This window comes from Primulina tabacum, chromosome 17 (genome assembly GCF_025594145.1).
Source record: "Primulina tabacum isolate GXHZ01 chromosome 17, ASM2559414v2, whole genome shotgun sequence".
NCBI lineage: Eukaryota > Viridiplantae > Streptophyta > Magnoliopsida > Lamiales > Gesneriaceae > Primulina > Primulina tabacum.
In genome coordinates this window covers 22,510,284-22,522,883 of record NC_134566.1, presented here as the reverse complement: position 1 = coordinate 22,522,883, position 12,600 = coordinate 22,510,284, and the positions used below count along the sequence as shown (strand labels likewise).

The window sequence follows — 12,600 nt, the reverse complement described above, 5'->3', positions numbered from 1 at the left end:
AATTGAGGGGATAAACTCTTAATTAGCATTTTTATTATTAATTTAGCATATCATATTCCCCTAATTAACTAAACTCACGCACACACACACTAACACACACACTTTCATGCCTATACACACTAACACACACAACACACTTCATTCTATTTTCTTAGAGAAAATATTAGGGTTCTTAGAAAAGATCAGCAGCCGCCCCCTTCCTCTGAAATTCCAGCAAGGTTTTTTTGTGTTTTCTTCAAAGGAAATCGAGCCACCATCGTCCCGGATCAACCTTCGCTCCATCTCCGCTTCGGTGTCGTTGTATCGTGAGTTTTTCTAATAAAAGGCACGTATATTCTGTTATTTCTGCATCGATCTCATTATATAATGCTTTGTGTTGTTATTTATGTGTAAAAATACATGTGCGATGTGTAAAAGTTTGAGCAATGATGTTTGGATCAATTTTGAAACGGTTTTTGGATCACAAATCACGTTTTTACTGTCTTTTAAAAAAACAGCGATTTTTAGGTCGCGATTCTGAGAAAAATTTTAACACAAAAATTGTAGAACTTTTCAGTACCTTCGATTTGATATATAAATCGAAATATTTGGATAAAAATTGAGTGAGTTATGGCATTTTTCGTGGAACTGCTCAAACTGTGTTTTCCCGAAAATTATGATATTGATGCGTTCTTGAAGTTTTAATGTTGCAGGCTTCGTTGGGGATCGACGGATGATCTTTGCTGCATATAGGTATATTGTTAATGATGTTGGGATGGTTATTGATGTTTTGTTTCATGTCGTTAGGCACTTGGGAAAATGAGTAGTTGTGAAAACCATTTTGTTGTCAAAGATCGTGTTTACGGGTTTATTGTGTACTTGCGATGCGTGGTTATTTTAGGGCAATTGCATAGGATTAAGTCGATGTTGTAGCATCCTAAGATGGGTCTCAAGGTGTTGGTTCATAGCCCGTACAATCGAGTTTAGAAGGATAGGCAGCACATGTATTAAATTTCCGTGGGTTTCCAATTAGCGCAGGTACCCGGACCCCTCGACGGACCCTGGCACGGGGTCCGTGCCCTTGTTTCCTCCTTAGTGTCAGTAAACCGAGCCTAGACAGACCCTTCTCCGGACCCTGACACGGGGTCCGTGCCTTTGTTTCCTTGGAAGTGTCAAATTTGCGAGCCTACACGGACCCCTAGACGGACCCTAGCACGGGGTCGTGTCCTCACTTCTTTTCGATATTTCTTTTAACGAACCTACACGGACCCGAGCACGGGGTCCGTGTACTTCATGTTTTGGGAAAAGCTGGTAGACTTCATTTCAGGTTTGTGTTGGGGAGCAAGATAATGGTTAGTACGATGATTGGATGAGGTCGAGTCCCAAGTGATTTAGAATGTCATAAGCTATTTATTTACTTTGGTGGTAAGTACGATTACCTACATCTAAGACATGCAAGTTAAGTATTTAAATTCATGTTAGTATGTGCAGCAGCGGCCCCAAGCGAGATCCAACGAATCTCTCAACGCCAAGTAAGTATGTTCGACGTGCAAAGAAAAATATTTTCATGTTTTTGAGGTATGCTAAATGTCTTGTGACCAAATTATGAATGTGTTTGGAAGTCGGTGAACGTGGCCGAGAACCTCTCCACCCCGTTAAAGCATGAACAGGTTAGATCAGGATTGGAAAGCGTTAAAGCATGAGCGGGGACCAATCCACTTGTTAAAGCATGAACAGAGATCTCATGTATGTGGCAGTGGATTCGTCCCTGTCAGCCCAGTACTGTGGTTTAGTCTGATCAGGCGTATTATGCATAGGTCACTTGCTTTGAAACATGCCTCTAAGCAAAAAAATGATGAAGTTATGTATGTTCAAGTATACAAGCACGTTTAAGAAAAGTTTATGTTTGTGGCACGTCTATGTATGTACGTATGTAAGTTCAAGTTTAAGCGCAAGTTCAAGTTCATGTATGTATGCTCTATTTTAAAGTTGCATGTGGTTTTATTATGTATTACTCGTTACTTCCAGTTTATATGTGTTGAGTCTTTAGACTCACTAGACTTGATCGATGCATGTGAGGATGATTTCGAGGAGACCAGGGGTGAGGACCAAGGAGCTGGCTTGGACTGAGCAGGGGGCTAGACCCGAGGACCGCCCAAGTTTTTAAGTTTTTATGAATTGTCAAACACTCTGATTTCACGCTACTAGTTATGAGATTTCAAACAAATATTTTTGTCAAACTTTATTTTTTGTTCTTTTGTTGCAACGACTTTTGGGAAGTACGGGTGACATTATCGAAATTGAAGTTTGATTACTCTTTTAAGAAAATTTTTAATTTTTCCGTAAATTTTAAGTAGTAAAAGTTCGGTACGTTACAATTGGTATCAGAGCGGTGTTCTTGTAAAGGGTTATGCCTACTGCCAGTCGCAAGAAGCTCACGAGGTCACACCTCAAGTCTGTAAGTTTTAAGGTTTTAAATTTATGTTATGTAGTAAGCATGAAGTTGTGATTTCAACATGTCCATGTTTTAAATTCAATTTACATGCATCTTATATTATTGGTATCATGTTCATGCATGTGGGACTTACGTGTTGGGTAAATTATGGAAAAGTATGCCTCCTAGACGTTTGATTAACCGGGAAGCAAGGGATGGGGATGAAGAGACTCAAGAGGAGGGGAGAGATGCTCCTCCTCCTCCACCCCCAGATATGCAGGCACAGATGCTTGCAGGAATGACGCAGTTCTTCGCACAGTTTGCGGGCAACCAGGCTGCAACAAATACAGAAACGAGGCCCAGACCAGAGGCAATATACGAGAGGTTCAGACGGATGAGCCCAAAGGATTCTCGGGGACCACTAACCCGATGATAGCTGAAGGATGGATTAAGTTCATCGAAGTAATATTCGATTTCATGGAGCTGTCAGACGCAGACAGGTTCAGGTGTGCCACGTTCCTTCTGACAGGGGACGCCAGACTTTGGTGGAATAGTGCGTTGGTGTCAATGAACTTGCAGACACTGATGTGGAACGGTTTCAAGGAGGTTTTCTACTCCAAGTACTTCACCAAAGAAGTACGGTCCAGACTGTCCAGGGAATTCATGACATTGCGTCAGGGGGATAGCAGCGTGGCGGAATTCGTGAGGAAGTTCGAGAGGGGGTGTCACTTTGTGCCCCTGATAGCTAATGATGCCCAGGGGAAGCTGAGGCATTTTATGGATGGGTTGCGGCCGATCTTGCGCCGTGACGTTCGAGTTGCTGGTCCTACGACTTATGCAATTGCCGTATCTAGAGCTTTGGTGGCAGAGCAGGATCAGAGGGATATTGAGGCAGACAGACAGGGCAAGAGGCCCTATCAGGCTCCACATCAGCAGCAGCAACAACGACCTCAGTTTAAGAGGCCGTTCCAGGGGCAGCCAGGGAAGAAGCCATATCAGGGACCGCCAAAGGGCAAGGCTCTTATTCAACGGCAGAAGGCGACTCAGAGGCCTGGTAATTTCCCAGTGTGTCCTAAATGCAATCGCCAGCACCCGGGATAGTGCCTATGGGGATCAGGAAAATGTTTTATGTGTGGAGCCAGCGACCACATGTTAAAGGACTGCCCTCAATGGACGCAACCGACACAAGGGAGGGTATTCGCCTTGCACGCCTAGGAGGCGAACCCAGACACGACACTGTTGACTGGTAATTTATGTAATTCAGTACAATATTCAATTTTTGCCTAGCATGTTTGTTCTTGATTTGGGGAATTAATTCTAGCAAGCGGACTAGGTCAAGTTATAGTAAATGGACGACAAGTCCAAGTATCGATCCCACGGAGACTATTGTTTAAGTACTAAGATTTAAATTACTCGATTTAATCTAGGCAAACAATAATAAGTGATTTGATGATAATTTAAACTAGTTAAATTAAATTAAATTATGCTAGATTATTAACTACGCTCGACTTTGCAGAACATGTTGAAACTTGGGATATTTTCAAATTTAATAAATTGATCGAGAACACACAACGGTCTAAACTTTGATTATAGTCATGCATTGGAATTAATTAATCACAGATTATTCGATGTCACGATAAAATTCCCTGAATTAACTATAAATCTATTTCTAGAATTTATAATCTTATTTTCATTTAATAGTTCAATTATTTCTAATTGAATTTAATTAAACAAAAACGCATAGGGGTCTGTCTTGGGGTCCGTCCGGGCTCGCTAAAAAGTCTTCTTTTGGCTTATAAGGCACGGACCCTTACACGGGGTCTGTGTCTAGCTCCGGGTACTCTCCTTGTGCTATTTTCCTATTTTTTCGGGTATTTTTGACATGGCATTACGAAGCTTGAGTTTCTTTCCCTTTCGTTGGCTTTAATCATCTTTTTGGTCAAATCCGCAAATCGCAATAATAACACGAATTAAGAGCAAAACTCGGAATAAAAACGCCAGATAAACACGAATACGACAAAATAAAGTCCCTAAAACACTATATGATTCGTGTTTATCAACATGCTAAAGCAGAGGTCGAGAAGAAGTTGATAAAAGAACGAAAGGTTTTCTTCCATGTCTTTTTTACTCTTCCCATGCCAACATATGGAGTGATGAAACATGCCAAATCTCCAGAATTTTACTTTTTGACTTGCACTTGTATGTTCTGTATTTTTAATATTCACAATCTACTTGGGTAAGATTTGATCTCTTTGTACATCCGTACTTCCATGAGTCCCGCCACCTGCATGCCATGAGAAGGGAAAGGGGTTCCGGGAGGTTTTGCGAAGAAATCTAATACGGATGTTTCTAAAGGGACATATTCTACTAGTGCAAGAAATCAAAATCATGACCTCCAAAATTACTTTTTTATACATACTTGTCTTGTCTGCTATTCTTATGATCTGCCATGCACACCGTAACTATGTTCATAAGACATTCCCCATATAAATCTGCATCTCGTCAAAATGACTTGTCTGTGGTATATTTTTTTGAAAATATTGGTATGCCATATATGAATTAGTTCCTTAATGCTCTAGCTTTAGATTGAACACCTGCATTTACCAGACTTGTACTTTGAAAATGATATACAACCAAATGCTTTCATTGTAAATTCTTCGACGCATTCCAAGATACATAACAAGCTTATACATCTCAATGATATATTCTCATAATTTCTCTTCATGATTAGCCTTTTCTCGTTTTTGGTCTCCTATGGCCAACTTTTCTTATTACAAAAGCCAATATCTCTTGATTTTATGTGATTGAAACTAGTAATTACTTCTATATTTTGCCATCAACTATAATTTCATTTTTATTATATGCGGTGCAGATCTGTTAGTGGCAGTGAGATTTCTGTGGATATTGTCGTTTTTTTGGATGAATGATCTTATTAATCCAATGCATCTTGTATTTTTACATTTCAGTTTGCAGGATCAATCAAGAACCAATATTACAACCAATCTCAATATGATGAAGTCAGAAGTGAATGTAGCGAATTCGTCTACTCTTATGTAGGTGCTTAAATTGATCATATGCGTCGTTGTGCATTTTAGGATATATTTTTGGATATACATTTTTGGTTTTGTTGATATACTTGTGGATATATTTTTGGGTACGTACTTGTGGATACATTTTTGGATTGTACTTGTGGATTTGTGGATATATACTTGTGGAATATTGGTAGATATACTTGTGGATTCGTGGATTTTCATCATTTTTAGATGGATAATTTATGAATCAAATGAACGTATTTTAAATTATATATGTGTATGTGTATGTATATCAAATGAATGTACTTCACCATAACTTAATAATTGTGAAGTCTTTTTTATTAATTACTTCATTATAATACAAAAAAATGAAGTCTTTTAAATCGACTACTTCGTCAATAAATGTAAATTGTGAAGTAACAAAATACCAATTACTTCAACAAATAAAAATTATGGCGAAGTTATGAAATATATTTACTTCATCATAGTTCCGTAACAACAACGTCGTTCGCATCAACTACTACACCAAAATACAAAACCTATGAAGTTATACAAAACATTTACTTCGTCAATTAATGTAGACTATAAAGTTATATATAAGCTATTATTTCTGTACTTTATAAAATCGATGAAGTAAAAGACGTTGTTTTACTTCGGCATCGGTCTAATTCCGGACCAGTTTTTCCTCATTAAACCGACCAAAGACTTCGCTAATTTCTTGGATATGACTTCGCTTATAATGCGAAGTAAAATGATACTATATTACTTCACGTGCATCTACTTCGGCAGTTATCTACTTATGACTTCATTGAATATATGAAGTAAATCAAGGAAATTTTACTAGTACACGCACGTGCATGTTTGTATAATATTTTTTATAATTAATTTGATTTAAATATAAATGAGGATCAAAATATAATTGAAAGAAATAATGAGAGACTACACTGTAATTTTGATATATAAATTACAAAATAAATTGAAAAATAAAAGAATTAAAAACGATCTCAATAAAAAATGAACCTATAATTTAAATCCTAAGAGACATTGATTCTATCCGCTGAACTACGTATAACTTGTATTAAAATTTTAATATTTTATTAATATATATAATTATTAAAATAGATAGCATTGATTTATTATTGATAAAAAGACGGATTGTTAAATTGAAAAATTAGGCAAATGAATTAAAGGTTGAGGTTATCTCTGATTGACCTTCCAATGAAGGGTATTGCTAGTCTCATATGGTATCTTTTGAGCCAGAGTTTCCTCTCTGTCCCTCTGGCCATTAGTTTTAGAGCTCGACTCTCGTCGGAACCCTGAACGTCCAGTGCCTATAAATCCAAGATACCCCCCTTCAGTTTCTGCTCCAAGATTTCCTCTCCCAACTCCATATCCTTAGACCACTGCGCCCGCTCTACGTTCAGATTCTCCCTTGTCTGTCCCCTTTTCCCCCAAATTCCATTCTTTGCCTCTTGTTTTGGACGTTAACCCTTATAATTTCGGCTTTATTTTCAAATAAAGCATCTCGTGTATAAATCTAATCTCGGATTTCAAGAGTTTAAAACTTTTGTTGCGATGGGAAGGGTTTGCAACGCGGCTCCGAAACCAGCGTCGTCATCTGCTTCACACTCGTCAGCTGCGGTGACGACATCAACATCCATTACGGAGACGATAAATGGCTCGCACGATTTCAAGATTAAGGGGTATTCCTTGTCAAAAGGGATTGGGATCGGCAAATACATAGCATCTGATACGTTCACGGTTGGCGGGTATACGTGGGCGATTTATTTCTATCCAGATGGGAAGAGCGTGGAGGATAATGCAACGTACGTTTCCCTTTTCATTGCCCTTGCCAGTGAGGGTTCGGATGTAAGGGCGCTTTTTGAGTTGACCCTGTTGGATCAGAGTGGGAAGGAGAGGCACAAAGTGCATAGCCATTTTGGTAGGGCATTAGAGACTGGGCCATATACGCTGAAATACCGTGGCAGCATGTGGTCAGTTTTTGTTTCTTTTTGGATTTTTTTTAATATTTCGTCTGGGATTTGTGTTTTATTTCAGCTATATCCCCTTTGATTAACATATAATGATGTTTTTTTATTGGTATCACATTGGTACGGTTCAATTTTTTCTTGTTAATGACAAGTGAGGCTGTCTATCTGGAACCAATAATTGTGTGTGTGTTAGCTTGTCCGACGTTTCAGCGTGTCTTCCTCTTGACGTCTTTACTTTGTTTTTAAGTGTGAAAAAATCACGGAGTGATGATTGTAGTTATTCAGATACCATGCCTAATATTATGTAGCGAGTTTTGTTACTTTATGGGTAATGATCAAATTTTTTATGGTTTTGTGAATTGCTTTAAATATCACCACATAGCTTATCATATAATGTTTCTCTCGTTTGAATTTCAGTGGTACAGTTGTTGTTATAGTCGGTGTTAATTTTTGTAGGATTGAAGTTTGAAAACGAGAGATGAGGTGGTCAATCTAAGTAAGAATGCTTGGATAACTATTTTAGGTTCTTACCATTTTTGTCCTCACTGAAGTGTTGATATAGTCGGCAAGAAGAAGAATGTACTTTAATGGCTAGCTTTGGTTGTATTCGATTTTTATTTTGATAGTGCATTAACTTGATTCTGGATTAAATAATCTTCTGCTTTCATGGTGAAAGCTTTGAGATTTCTTTTTGCAGAAAGTCTTGGTTGTATGTTGGATAATGTGTATTTTGAAGTTGATGTAAAAATACTACAAACACGCTTTAGAATAGTACTTGTTACATCAACTTCAAAATACACATTATCCACTTCAAAATATACATTAACATAATGATTAATCTTGGCCACAGGGGATACAAGCGTTTTTACAGAAGGGCTATTCTAGAATCATCAGATTACCTAAAAGATGATTGCTTACTAGTTCATTGCTGTGTTGGTGTTGTTAGTTCTCGTACTCAGACACCTAAGGTCTATTCTATATCATTACCTCCATCAGACATTGGTCAGCATTTTGGGCAGTTGCTCGAAAGTGGAAAAGGAACTGATATAAATTTTGAAGTTGATGGAGAAGCATTCGCTGCTCACAAGTTGGTGCTTGCTGCTCGCTCGCCAGTATTTAGAGCTCAATTGTATGGCCCAATGAAGGATGAAGATACCCAATGCATAAAAATTGAAGACATGGAAGCACCTGTCTTCAAGGTCTGTTGCAACTTCCTTTTCCAGCCTATCAGATATCACTTCCTTTAAACAGTAGAGGATTTTTTTCTTGAATTTTACCTATAATGATTTCTTAAAAATATCAATTAACCTTTCCTAGGTTTTTTCGGTGCTTTTTCGGATTTGTCAATGTTCATCATTTGTCATTTTTTTGTCTAATTTTTTTGTACTACTTAAACAAGTGAAAATGTTTCCAAATTCCAATCAATCTTTGTTTCCTTTTTCTTCATCATTGAGCTTGGTTTACTCGGTTTACTTTTAATGAATATATCGGTTCTGATAATGCTTTAATGTTTCAAGCTTTTTAAAATCTTTGATCTGATGAATTTCCATCTTTGGATTTTGTAAATTTTAAACTAGTATGCATTCATTTGTTACTTGCAGGCTCTACTTCATTTTATATACTGGGATGTGCTACCTGACTTTGAAGAACTTACCGGTTTGAGCTCAAAATGGGCTTCAACTTTGATGTCTCAACATCTACTAGCAGCTGCTGACAGATATGGCTTGGATAGACTCAGGTTACTCTGTGAGGATAAACTCTGTAAGGATGTCGCTATTAATACTGTGGCAACAACACTAGCGTTGGCTGAGCAGCACCATTGTTTCCAGTTGAAATCTGCCTGTCTCAAATTTGTTGCATTGCCTGAAAATCTTAGAGGTAACTTGTATGCCCAACCTAGTTTAGTTCATTGTGTGTCCGAATTCATGTTCCTGCACCTTTCTTTATCATCATTTTCATATGGTTGTGACAACGTTGAAGCCTGTTTTATTTTTAGTGGAATGTTTCTCTTGAGCATGGTTAATTTTGGATGCAAGTGTTCCCACTTCTTTAGTCAAGTCGCCCTAATCGAAATTGTTGTCACCTGCTTACAAATGATCTTTATTTTTGCAGCTGTTATGCAGACTGATGGTTTTGACTACTTGAAAGAAAGCTGTCCTCGAGTCTTGACTGAACTGTTAGAATATGTTGCTAGGATCAATATACATAACTTAGCAGTTGTTAAGATGGAGACTGAAGGTATTCTCGACGGAAGTGATGCCAATGGTCGTCGTGTTAAGCCGAGATTGTAGGAGCCACTCGTGCTTATTACCTTTAGCTGATAAAAATGTGTAGCTTAGCTCCATCGTTAGGGGTATTACAAAACATTTTTCCATCTGCAGCTGCGTATCTAGAGACGGTTGTAAATGTAATGTTTCTGTCTTTTCTTATTCCAAAATCTAGGCATTCCACATTCCTTAGTTGTACGTGTGTGTTGTGTTTTGCATTTGTGTGCGCTTTGCTTTTGTCAAGCTAAGACGCTAATTCGATGTGGAACATTTAAAAGTACCAATTCCGAATTTCCCAAAATGTCTATAACCTTGTCATTCTATTTCGAGGTAACTTGTGGTTGTGAATTATTACTACCAGGCCAAGGATCCTTTGGCCTACTAATGGCAGGGTGAGGCCCATAAATTCATTAGGTCTTGGCTTCAAATTATATTTGTGTGGTACTTAGTGTTGAATCTCGGTTTATTCGTGCTTAAAACGCAGCAGAAATTTAAAAATTTTAATTTTATTTTGACAATCAAAATATATTTGTTTGAGCACTAGTATGGTTTTATGATTAAACATTCATAGGGAGTTTAGTAATATACCTTTAGTGAATTAATTCATTTGGCTTCAACTAATCCGGTATAGGCTGATATAGCTCTTGATGATTTTCCTACGAACTCTCTTCAAGAACTCCTTCTTTCAATCTTTCTATCAAGTCCACGACTGGAAGATTTGTTCCTCTTCCAAATAGCATTATAATATTTGGAAGTAGTTTTTACGCTGAGATCAAAAATTGAGAGACGGCTCAATTTTTTTCCCAAAAGGAAGTGGCCGAAATTTTTGTGCTTTGGGAGAGGGAATTTCAAGTTCTACTTCTACAAGGATGGATGCTAGGGTTATGTATTGATTACTACCTTTTATAATTAAGTCATGGCCTAATAATCATAATTAACATTAATTGGCTTGATTAATTAATTGGACTAGTTCAACTAGTTTAATTAATTAATCAAAGTCCATTAAGAACTTTAATTATTTAGTATGTTGGATTTGTACTCCTACAAGCCCATTAAACATACTCCTATTATATTTAATTTAATATTTAATATACTCAATTTTTGAGTCTAATAAATTAAATTATCATATTCCACAAATTCAACTCTTTGAATTTATTCTCTCCAAATTTTATAAATTCATAAATTCAACTTCTTGAATTTATTATCTCATCAATTCAACTCATTGAATTTAATATATCATAATATAAATTCAACTTTTTGAATTTATTCTCTCCACGGGAACAAATGATCCAGTGCTTGTGTGACCCTCAATGGTTCAGGAATGTAGCTAGTCGTGGGTTCACAAATCCTTGTGATTCAAGACATAATCCTTTATTCGGGCTTACCCTAATTGCCCCATTCTATGTATTAACAATTGATAATAAGAATGTCAGAAATCATATTTCTGATTAAACCCATCGAATCATGGTAAGAGCGTCTAGTAGCATCGCCCCATGATTCCCTAGGTATCACTGATAGTGCCTGCAAGAACCAGTCGGTTATGATTAGCGTACAGTACGGTCTATTCATCTCATATATCCCGATCGAATCTGCAATCATTGGTTCATGGAGGGTTGCATATGAATTCGATAACTATGTGACACATATTTGAGAATAAATAGTGGCATCACATGTACAATTGGAGAACTTTTTCTCTAACGTACATCTCATACTCAGCCAGAGATTGCAAGCACTATTATTTCATCATATCACATAGGATCCCGTAGGTGAGCGGTGAATTCCTGACTACAATACACTGGCTCCTACATGTGTCGCAACTGTACCCAATCTCGCCACCTGATGACTCTCCTGGAGTCGGTAAACGAGTCAAAGCACAGCACTAGCATATAGAGCCTCAGTGTTGTCCCGGGTCGTAAGGACTAATGGTGTACAATCATAACCACAGACTTATCCTCTCGATGAATGATAACTACTTGGAAAGTCCGAGGGAGGATTGTTCGGTATAATCGTCACATGACTATCCATCTGCATGTTTGGACATCTCTATGCCCTTACCAAGAAACGCGGTACACAACATCACAGATAATAGTCTCGAGCTCAAGCGACCTTTATCAATGTTTTAGGCGGCTGAATCGACTAAGAATGAATTTAGATTATACAATGTTTACAAATGAGTTTCAACATCGAATTACGATTCATTTGTATTAAAGTATAATCAAGAACTTTATCTATGCTGATTGAATGAGTATACAGATAAAGTAAAACAAGACCATAAAAAGTTACATTATATTAAAATAAAGATTGTTTATTACACTTGACTCAATAAATTCTCTAGCCCACCGTTGGCTTGCAGGACATCTACTCTAACAATCTCCCACTTGCCCTAGAGCCAACTACCCATAACTTTAATCTCATTGCTTCGCGATACTTCTCAAACAATGTTCCTGGCAAGGGCTTTGTAAGTGGATCAACAACATTATCTGCATAGAGGACTCTTTCGACTGATATATCTCCTCTTTCCACAATCTCCCGGATGATTTGGAACTTCCTCAGTACATGTTTATATTGCTGATGAGACCTTGGTTCCTTTGCTTGCGCAATGGCATCAATGTTGTCACAGTATACCGGGACTAGATCAACTCCATTATGAATAACGCCCAACTCTTGGACAAAATTCCTCATCCAAACTGCCTCTTTGGCTGCAGCAGAAGCAGCAATGTATTCAGCTTCAGTTGTGGAATCCGCTACGATTTCTTTCTTGGAACTTTTCCAAGAGACAGCCGCACCATTCCGCATGAATACAAAACCAGATGTCAATTTCAAATCATCTAGGTCAATTAGAAGCTAGAATCAGTGTAGCCTTTCAATTTCAATTCTCCACCCCATAGACCATGAAC

General features: G+C 37.6%; 1 protein-coding gene across 1 annotated transcript; it reads left to right on the top strand.

The window, feature by feature from the left end:
* Window positions 1-6,641: 6,641 nt before the first annotated feature.
* LOC142531352 (BTB/POZ and MATH domain-containing protein 2-like) lies at window positions 6,642-9,895 on the top strand. Its single transcript, XM_075637449.1, has 4 exons — window positions 6,642-7,439; window positions 8,287-8,635; window positions 9,038-9,314; window positions 9,549-9,895. Exons 1-4 carry the CDS (start codon window positions 7,021-7,023, stop codon window positions 9,725-9,727), a joined length of 1,224 nt encoding a protein of 407 aa, XP_075493564.1. The 5' UTR covers window positions 6,642-7,020; the 3' UTR covers window positions 9,728-9,895.
* Window positions 9,896-12,600: the final 2,705 nt, after the last annotated feature.

Bases quoted from the DNA above. Each gene is read 5' to 3' on its own strand.
- LOC142531352 (XM_075637449.1), top strand. From the start codon at position 7,021: ATGGGAAGGGTTTGCAACGCGGCTCCGAAACCAGCGTCGTCATCTGCT. The intron at 7,440-8,286 runs GTCAGTTTTTGT...TCTTGGCCACAG, and splicing joins AAATACCGTGGCAGCATGTG to GGGATACAAGCGTTTTTACA. The intron at 9,315-9,548 runs GTAACTTGTATG...TTATTTTTGCAG, and splicing joins ATTGCCTGAAAATCTTAGAG to CTGTTATGCAGACTGATGGT.